The sequence below is a fragment of the Brassica rapa genome, chromosome A08 (assembly GCF_000309985.2).
Source record: "Brassica rapa cultivar Chiifu-401-42 chromosome A08, CAAS_Brap_v3.01, whole genome shotgun sequence".
Taxonomy (NCBI): Eukaryota; Viridiplantae; Streptophyta; class Magnoliopsida; order Brassicales; family Brassicaceae; genus Brassica; species Brassica rapa.
The window spans coordinates 7,100,614-7,111,251 of NC_024802.2; the positions used below are offsets into that span (position 1 = coordinate 7,100,614).

Genomic DNA, 10,638 nt, shown 5'->3' on the forward strand with positions numbered 1-10,638 from the left:
CACAAACAAAACATGACCCGTTTATATTACACAGTGACACAACCAAAACATCATATCCCAATCGAACTAATAGCATAGACAAGAGGTCTCTATCAGTATACAAACTACCATCCCCCGCATTCTGAGGAACCAGCATAACAATAGAACCCGCACCATAAGGCCAACCCACTAGACTCTTACCGGAAGTACCATCAGCGACTAAGATCCCTTCCTCCCTTGTCTTAACACCTTTACCAACACCACAAGACCACGCAAGTAAAGACCTGTTATAACAACAGACCCAAAAACCCGAACAATAGGCAAACCGCCCTCTCCGCCAGAAGACCTCCACAAAGTGTAGAGACACCATACATACCTTTGGTGAGTGTAGTCTCGTAGCACAATAATTAAGCTTTGCAAACCAAAAACAATAAACCAAAACACCCCTTCTGCCTCCCAGGAAAAACCACCTACTAGAGCAAAAACGGATCCCTACAGATGCCCATTGGAGACACCAGCAACATTGAAATACCATATTACGTATACATGTAAGTAGAGGGACCACACGTAAAGGAATGTGGATATTTGGTTATTTGATACTCGTTTGTTGTATTATTTGGCTTTTGAGATATAACTTATATGATTTGTTTTTTTTTTTTTTTTTTTTTTGATCAAACCAACTTGTATTAAATTCAGAAGAGTTTAAGCTCCATTAAAGAAGAGTACAACAAAGCTACAAAGAGCCCAATGGAATACGAAACAGATAAACGTAAGATAGAATGAAAATACAAATCACAACAAGTAAACATTAGAAATCGCATCACAACGGTTTCATGAGTTTCTTGAACGATTGCATCTCGGGTAACTCTGAGAGTCACAACCTCTGGGAGAATAACTAGGATTGTGTTTTTGTTGAATACTTTGGGAGAAACACGAGAAAATGACAAAGGAAAGGAATCTGGGAGACAAAGTGTGTTCGTTGTTTCATTTTCGATGTGGGGTTATCACAAAGAGCCTCATTTTGTTTGACTCCTCAGTCCTCCTCTCTTTTTGACCTCAATCTTTTTGTACAGTAAAAAGTGTTTAGTACACTTCTTTATATCAAATCTTCACTCTACATTAGAGTCTCTCTAATATTAAATCTACATTCTACATACAGTCTCTCTAATCATATTCAAAATGTTCATACAGAATTTCAAATGAATGGGTTTGATTGAAAAAAAGAGAAATTGATAAATAATTTAATAGTTAACTTAGGATCCAATTCAAACTAATTGTTGACAAAATCTCGGCCTCCATATATTTAGTCTTAGGAAACTTGCTTGGGACAAATGAAGGGTCATAATTTAATAGTGTAACAATGTTGTATTCTCTTTGTTCCTTGCGTTTGATGAGTGGAATTTACAGTGAAAAAGGGATCCATTTTTCTTTCAAAAAAAAAAAAAGAGAGGATCCATTTCAAACCATATGTGATTATTGAACATATGCTTTTGTATCTTGAATCTTCCATTTTTTAATAAAACTAAATAACAAACATTTTTGATACCCTTTTTAAGTTTTTGGCACTAGACTAAACTTTTTAATATCTTACTAGATTTTGACCCGTGCAACCGCACGGGTGTTTGTTTTCACTTTTCTATACATAAATTATTGTTTTAGAATATAAGTGGTATATATTTTTAATGTTAATCATATACTTAAATATTTATATAACTATTTCAAATACAATAATTTTATAATTTACATGTTATAATTAATTAATTGTTTAAACCTTATGTATTTGCCACTTCTTATTATATATTTATCTTATTGTATTTGCATTTAGTTATTAAGCAAATTAATATAATGGATTCATGAGAAAATATATTTAAAAAATATTTTATATTTAATTTATGCTAAATTCTGATCCGTATTTCAAAACTGGATTTCTTTTTACCAATATTTTTATGCTTATTCATTTTTGAGAATTTATTATTGTATATATAAAAGTGTAAGATATGTTAATTTTTAGACATGTATTATATAGTTTGTTAATTTTAAGTCGTTCTATCATCATATTATATTTTAAATAAATAATTTATATTTATGAAAATAAAATTTATAAATTTATCAATTGAATATAATTTTATCATATTTATTTTAGTATAATAATTATATTTTAACATGATCATGACTATAAAAGTAGATAAAATAGGATATAATTTATTTATTTTCATTTCTAAACGATAACTTAAAATACATTAAGTTATTGTTTAAATATTACACAGATTTATTAGAATTTTTAAAATATAATATATAAATATATATATTATTATTTTTGTCAACAAATATATATTATATTTAAAATGAAAATATATTATGATTAAAGTAGTTACAAAGATTTTATATTATTAACTTTAAAGAAATACATGTTAATTTTTATACATGTATTATATATTTTGATAATGTTTACCCATCTTACCAACATATTAGATTTTATTTTTGAACATAAATATTTTATAATTACGAAAATAAAATATATAAATATATAAATTTATACAATTTTATTATATTTAGCTCAATATAATAATTTTAATTTAATATGATTGATTGTGATTATATAATAACTAAAATATTATAGATTTTTTATTTTTCATTTTGTATAACTGAATATATTAATGTATAATAATATTTTAAACTAATTTTGAAATTAGTGAAAATATTTAAATATAATTTCAAAAATGAAGATCTTGTAAAAATCTTTTTAAACAGATTTGTTAGAATTTTAAAATAAATATATTTATATTTAAAATGAAAAGATATCAAAAGATACTATGATTAAAATATTTTAAAAATTATATTTATTATTAGTCTGAATTAAAATATAGTATGAATTTTTATGAATAGGTCCATTAGGTCCATTTTAAAAAAAATTACACATGAATCAAGGTTGTGACTTCTGTTTTAATATATAAGACTAGTAACAAAAGTAAAAAACAGTAGTTGACACAAAGCAAAAGAGTAAAGAACACTGGAGAACTCAAAATAATTTGACACAGACGGATCAATGTTTTATGGCGATTTACAAGATCTTTGTAAACAACATCAACACCATTTGACACATTTTATTGCAAACAAATAACTACAAACGGTTTGTATAAATTTCCATGGACCAAAATTCAATCCCATCACTTAAATCACATAAATATACTACAAGACTCAATATTTTTTGGTGTAAATGTTAAGCTACAAGACTCAATATAATTGGAAGATACATGCTTTGGTTGTTTCTTAAGTTCATGTAAACCAACTTTCTTTCCAATTATTTTTCTTCTTCTTCATCATCAAGAACTTCAAGTCTTTGTCCCAAAGCAAATGGATTTTATCAATTATTGTTGTTCAAGTCATTATGTCTAGTATTATTGTGTATGGTGTAAGTACTTCACTGGAAAGTTTTATGTATTCAACTATTCATGAAAGATGGGTGAAATTTTTCTTTTACTAATGTTTTTAAATAGTTTTGATTCAGTACGAAATATTCTCAAACAAAGACTGGTGTGACGTGCCATTGAGGGGCATACAACATTCGACAGGCTTTGTCTTATATCGTTGAATAAACGATCCTATAACACAAATCGTATAAACAATGTGCAAAAAAGTATGAAGTATAGTTTGGTTGTGTTAATAAAAAAAGAGTACAGTTTGGTTTTATTGACGTCATAAAAAGAGAGAATGAAATAGGTCCGTTGTGATGCTAGTTGTTGTCGGGTGCAGAGTAAACAGAGACCTGCGAACTAACACGTCACTCCCGGTGATGGTTCTAGTAACCAAGTACCGTGCCCTTCTCCAAGTCTCTCTCACCCGAACCACACACTCCATATGCTCTATGTGCTTCGATGATATCACATAGTGTTGGGCATTCGGGTTTTCGGTTCGGGTCGGTTCGGTTTATTCGGTTTCCGGATTATTCGGATTGGGATGTTTAGGAACCGTTTAGGAACCGTACATTTTTCGGATCGGTTCGGTTCGGATAATATCGGGTTCGGTCGGGTTCCTATTTTTTTATAAAACCCGAAATGGAACCGTATTACAAATAATTCGGGTTTGGTTCGGGTTTAAAACCCAAAAACCAAAAAAAATCTGAGCTAAACCCGGAAAAAACCGAAATATATTCGGGTTATTCGGGTAGTTCGGATTTTTTAGATATTTTTTAATTTATAAATTATATTTTATATATATATATATATATTAAAATTTAAAATAATAAAAAATTCAATATATTCAAAATATTCGGGTACCCGTTCGGTTCTCGGTTCGGTCCCGGTTCGGTTTCGGTTTTTCGGATTTAGAAATGTAGGAACCGTTCGGGTTTTTGTAATATTCGGTCCGGTTTCGGTCCCGGTTTTTCCGGTTCGGTTCCGGTTCGGTTTTCGGGTTTCGGATAATATGCCCAGGACTAATATTACATATCAATTTTTATTACTTTTAGTAAGAAAGTAGTAACATGTGTATTCAGTAAATGTAAGAAGACAAAAACATACGAACAAATAATTGAGCAATACTTTTTATATTGATACAACAAGATATTATATGATTTTTTAGCAACATGTAATATTTTCATTAATAAGAATTAAACAGGTCCATGGTCCAAGCGCAGATGAAATGATAGACATGCAATTTTGGGACAAATGAAGGGTCATAAAGATTGCCCTTGCTCACTCTACGATGGCAATAAAAGATTCGAGGATCATTTCCTAGGAGAGAGGGATCTTTTTTTGAATAGGAGGTGAATGTGTAAGATCCAAATTGACCAAGCGTTCCAAGCGAAGGCATTGCTGGTGAAACCATAGGGTGGGCGATTCACCTATACTGATGAAGTTTGAAGAACTTGATTGAAAGTATTTTATAGGGTAATATCCAGGGATTGATTTCATGGTCCAAGTTTTCAGACTTCTTTTGCGAATTGGCAGTGGAAGTGAATATGGAAAATAGACTCCGAGATTCCACATTTGGAACAAGTCATGTTGATGAGTATCAGAGCCGTTCTTATCTTATCAATTTTGGGGCATTCGCCCCAAGCCTCCTCTCACATTAATACATTTTGGGGTCTCCATATTCATAAACCATATAATCAATATATGATAATATGATAAAAACTATAATTATCTCTTAATACTTTTCAATAATATGATCATTTCTGCTTGATTGTTATGAATATTAATTTCATTGTATATTTTTTTATTTTGAATGTCGAAAACATTTTCCTGCATATAATTTGAGTTTGTATATACAATTTTCAGTTGTAACCAAAATATAACTTTTGCCATTAATTTTCATAAGATTAATTTTTCTTAAAAATAATTTTAAAATATAAGATAAGAAAACAATTTATTTTCTGGTTCATATTAAAAAAAAATTAATATGCATATTTGATATAAAATAAATTATTTTTGCCCTAGACCCCTAACAGCCTTTGCACGGCATTGATGAGTATGCTTTGAATCTGCAGACTGTCTCCGGTTGGAAGAGCATTGTATCACACTTTCCACACGAAGTATTTAAGATTCGGAACGAAAAAAGTGACTATATAAACATATTTTCCAGTTCCAGTTGTTAATGTTCAAGAGTGTAATTGTCTATTGAGTCTTGGTTGTTTGAACAGAGAAATAACCTATATTTGATGGGTAGATACCCGACTTTTGGAGAGGCCAAATATACAAATCTTGTGATCCATGGAGACTAAGGCCTAGGGTTTGCGAAGCAAGGTCTGATAGTGATAACTATTCTTCAATACGAACTTTGTTCCATTCTCGAGTTTTCCTAGTTAGAGAGACCATTCAGCATAAAATTCAAACTCATACTGGGCCGACTAATTGGCCCACGTCAGGCCCATATTTCTCCTCGATTATTCCCGACATTGATTCAGAATTTAGAAATCGCTTCGCTCGGTGGTGAACGAAAGAGAATGGGGTTAGACGAGGATGATTTCGTATTCCACGGGACGCCGATAGAGCGCGAGGACGAAATCGCGAGTCGGAAAAAGAAAGCAGTCGCTGGAGCTTCGGGAACCCTAAAAACTCTCCCTGCTTGGAAGCAAGAGGTGAGATATTTTTGATTCTTCTAGCCGTCTCTTTACTTGCTGCTGATGAATTATAGATGAATCAAGCATCGCGAGAACCCGCTTTGGTCATGAACATTCGATGTGAATGCCTCTACTTGAGCTGGTTTTAGTACTGAGAATCATGTTTATATGTATCTGAGATTTAGTTATTTGTTGTCAGCTTATGCTAATGTTTTATTAGATTGATTATATGCAGCTTTCCAATATATATATTTACTTATAATTCTATGGAAAGCTTCTCAGGTGACTGATGAAGAGGGACGGAGAAGGTTCCATGGAGCATTTACTGGTGGATATTCTGCTGGGTATTACAATACAGTTGGGTCCAAAGAAGGTAAAAATTTTGAGAATATTTGTTTTATTTTTTACTACCACTAAAAAAGTAAACAGGTCCATGGTCCAAGCGCAGATGAAATGTTTGTTTTATTTTTTACATTTTTTTTGCGAATATTAATACTCTTATTATTTAAAAACATAGGCTGAAATAAATAAATGAGTTCAAAATAGCTGATCGGCCGACGAATGAGTATTACGCGACGGTGAGATAAGGAAATCAAGGGAAACTCATCATTTAGAGAACAAGATGCGATTAGTTGAACAAACAAAAAAAAAGAGAACAAGATGCGATTTAACACTTCGTTTCCGGCAAGCAAGACTTTAACGATCCGTTAACAAAAAAGTAAACCAGAAATCCAGAAGCAAACCAAACCGGAGAAATAAACATTCAAACGGAAGCAAATTTAAACCGAAAACAGAGCAGCAAGCAAACAACCACTTCATCTTCGATTACCAGCCACCGCCCCCATTTTTTACATTTTTGTCAAAAGTTCCAAAAAATAAATAAATAAATAAATAATCTACATGACGAAAAAGAAAGTAAAAATCTAGCTTTCTTCGATCTAGTGTCCGTCGAAGTCTCTCCGTCCTCTTACATCTTTTGGGTCCCCAGTTACATCTCGCCGAAGAAGTGATGGAGCCAGCTGAAGGTTATTATTTTAAATGATACCCAAATTTATGATTTCTGATTTTTTGTTCCTTCGTGTTACGCCTTTAGCTAAGCTAAAGAGCCAATCTTTACCATATTTCTTTATATCTAAAGTAGTAATCTTGTGAATTCGATGGTATAATCTTGTTGAGGGGAATCACTGTAAGCTTTCAGTTTCTTGAGTTAATACCGATGCTGTTTTGCTACCCTCTAATGTATTTTGACTAAAAACAATGTTTTTTGTTTGTAAATCCTTTACCACTATCCAGATGGGAAGTCTAATTTCGCCAAAGAGCTTTACGGCGAAAGTTTGCAGCTTTCAAAACCTGGTGAGGATCTTAGTATCATATGTTATATGCACTTCAAGTACCTTTTAAGTTCTGTCTCTTGCTCTGTACCTGATAAGGCTTACAAAAAAAAAAAAAAAAGTTTACTAAGATTTCAGTTTTCAACTGTCTGAGACTGGACAGTTAATGAGGTGATAGAATAGAATCTGTGTGTTTCTAAGTTCCTGCTATCCGCTATATACAGTACATATTGTAAGAATGGTGCTCTGTCCCCTTTGTTGTCTCCGAAGGGAAGTTTCATAGTCCATCACACTATTCCAGTGGATAATAATAGTTATGTTTGATTAGATCAGCATTAACCTTAAAAAAAAGTGGATTGCTAATGTTGGCATTCCTCGTCTTCATGAACAGAAACATCGCTTGGTTTAAGTAATCTTGAGAATGAAGGTGGATCCTTTTATGGAAGTTCAGATGAAGAACCAAGTGAAGCTTACTCGATGAACAAGGATACTGAGAACATGCGTGAAAAATTCCACATGGTAATTCTTTGTAAATTGTTATTTTTACAGTTTCCATAAGCCTTATTGATTGATTGGCTTTTCTGCTAAATCGATATCGTAGCTTGGATACCGTGATGGGATTTCTGCTGGACAAGAAGCTGCTGCGCAAGAAGGTTATAACGTCGGCTATAAGGAATCAGTTCTTGCTGGCTACAAGTTTGGTATTGTTAGAGGTGTTTCCAGGTTATTACTAGATTAGCTTTGCCCTGTTACGCTCATGTGTTGTTGTTACACATAGTAGTCTAATGCATATTCTGTTTTGAAGTGCGCTGGCTTTTCTCCCAGATGACCTAAGAGAAAAACTGATCGATGAACAAGAAACTCGAGACAAGTTCCGAAACTTACACGGTTCTGTGCATGATCTCTCAACTGAAGCCGCTTTGAAGCTGTTTTATGGAGCTTTGACTACAAAGCAAGGAGAAGAGGAGAGTGGAGAAAAAGAGCCTTGCTCTAGTCTTTGTTCTGGTTCTGGCTGTGTTTCAGGTTCTCGCTCTGTTTCAGCCACAAATGACTTGGGAAGCTATGTTACTGAGCTGAGCTCTCTTCTTGACAATTCTCCTAAGATTAAAGTTAGATTGGAGGACACATAGACGAAGATAAGAGTGGAGGAAAAGGGTCTTACTCCAGTCGTGATTCTGGTTCTCGCACGACAAGTTACTAGCTAAGCTCTCTTCCTGACCAGTATCCTAAGATTGAGGATGCATAGAGGAGTCTTGTTACCTGAAGTTATTGCCAAGCGGAAGCATGGAGGATGCTTGTTCCCGATTCTGTTTTATATTTGAATTAAAACTTTTATTATTATCAAAAGAACAAATTTGACTGCAATAAACATTGGCTTAGACTGCGATTAGCAGCCCAAATTGAGTTTAATTTGCCCATAATCTCACAGTTACACTTGCATTGAAATATAAGCGCCTGGTTTCATTATAATCAGAACTGGGCCAGTTGTTATTGAAAGAAGCCAAAATACCGAACCGACCACTAAATTATCGATTAGGACGATGAAGAAACATATTGCTGAGATTCAGGTCGCCTCGCCTTTCATTATGGCTTTCATTCAAACTTTCAAAGTGAAGATTTTACTATAGCCCTGTTCGGATAATGGACGCGGCGATTACTATGAGCGGCAATAATTTAAACGATGCGGAGGATGGCGCAAGCTTAAAAAATATGGCCGCAACATTAAAAAGAGTCACCGGAATAAGACGCGGCTGACGCTGGAATTTTAAGCGATCAGATCTTGTTCGGAAACTGCCGCTGCGTCTAATATTATTAACATTAGCGCGTCGTTGTTCTCCGTGTCTTGTGTGAAGCCACAAAAATACAAAAATACTATGTATTAGCAATAGAGAAGAAGAATCAAATTTTTCTTTTCTTTTTTTTAACGCTGATTCATTATATGTAGATTTTATTATTTTATGCATTCAACCTTTTTGTGTTTCTATGTATCATATGTTGGTAGATTTCAACAAATAGGAAGCCACTAACTTTAAAAGTCCATATATAAAATAGGGAGAACACCAACTAAACTTTACCACCATAATAGCCGTGATGTCAGCTAAGCTCACCAGTCACCACTGATAAAGATCTGAAGAGCATGAACTGAACTAAGCTTATAGCTTCCACTAGAGAAGATGACATCAAACTAGAAGTCAAGGGGAAGAGAAAACGCAGAGAACACCAACCACCGCACTACCGCCACCTATGCATAACAGAGAGCAGGGCCGTCTCAAACCCTAAAGAGACTCTGTTTGAAAAAAAAATAAGGCTTTTTTTACTAACCTGAAATAATTTATGTTTTTCTGACAAAATATTGTTATAATATATTTACTAACATCTTTTGGTTTTATAATTAAAACCTTAGGAAAAACATCTCTTTGAGACTATGAATATTTCAGTTTTCTTTTTCTTTTGAATTTTTTATATCAACAATCATGAGTTATAATCTATAAAAAAAACTAATAGAGCAATAGAACATGGATAGTGTTTAGACCAAAAGCCGTAGACTCTTGATTTGATTAAACAAGAAGTTGGAGACTCCTTTTTTTTCTTCTCAATAGAGCTTAGTGGAGGTTATTGGTTGGTGTATTTTGATGGATTTGAAAATCCAAGTTAAATCTAGTGTTATTGGTTCTATGATTTTAAAATATGTATTGAAATCATGTGTTATTCGTTTAATGATTCATAAATTCTAATTCAAATCAAGTGTTATTCGTTTAATGATTCATAAATTCTAATTCAAATCAAGTGTTATTCAATCATACAGATTTACTAATATATTTGATTTCATAATGTATTTGAATGGATTTGCATGGATTTCTTTGTGAAAAATACAAAGGCCCAAATCCGAAGGAAAACCTTCAGATTTATAAATACTAATCCGAGAAAATTTGGAAATTTGTATATTTTACTTGGATTTATAAATACTATATAGATTTCTAAATCAATACGAAAATTAAAATTAAATATAGCTATCTGATTTTTAATAAATATATATGATTTTAAATTTATAACTATTGTATTACTAAAATAAAAAAAAAAATATGGACCCTCTAAAATTTTGGACCCTGTTCAACCGCTCCACTTGAACATGCTAAAAGACGGCCCTGACAGAGAGAATAACCAGTGAGAACAAAAAAACATATTGCTCTTCAAGTTTTTCCAAAAGCAACTTAAGAAACTTTCCTTTTTCTCCCAAGGAATAACTCTTTTGCCTTTTCCTCTTCA

The 10,638-nt window shown here is 32.6% G+C and overlaps 1 protein-coding gene across 2 annotated transcripts; it reads left to right on the plus strand.

Moving 5' to 3' along the window:
- Positions 1 to 5,870: 5,870 nt before the first annotated feature.
- LOC103833594 (protein yae1) lies at positions 5,871 to 8,797 on the plus strand. 2 transcript variants are annotated; one of them, XM_009109674.3, is made up of 6 exons: positions 5,871 to 6,058; positions 6,323 to 6,413; positions 7,334 to 7,393; positions 7,763 to 7,890; positions 7,973 to 8,094; positions 8,177 to 8,797. In XM_009109674.3, exons 1-6 carry the CDS (start codon positions 5,924 to 5,926, stop codon positions 8,499 to 8,501), a joined length of 861 nt encoding a protein of 286 aa, XP_009107922.1. In that variant the 5' UTR covers positions 5,871 to 5,923; the 3' UTR covers positions 8,502 to 8,797. The 2 variants fall into 2 exon arrangements, with proteins under 2 accessions (XP_009107922.1, XP_009107923.1); XM_009109675.3 differs by lacking the exon at positions 5,871 to 6,058 and adding an exon at positions 6,558 to 7,065.
- Positions 8,798 to 10,638: the final 1,841 nt, after the last annotated feature.

Coding starts and splice junctions, on each gene's coding strand:
- LOC103833594 (XM_009109674.3), top strand. CDS start 5,924: ATGGGGTTAGACGAGGATGATTTCGTATTCCACGGGACGCCGATAGAG. Junction 7,394..7,762: donor TTTGCAGCTTTCAAAACCTG/GTGAGGATCTTA, acceptor CTTCATGAACAG/AAACATCGCTTGGTTTAAGT. Junction 8,095..8,176: donor ATTGTTAGAGGTGTTTCCAG/GTTATTACTAGA, acceptor TCTGTTTTGAAG/TGCGCTGGCTTTTCTCCCAG.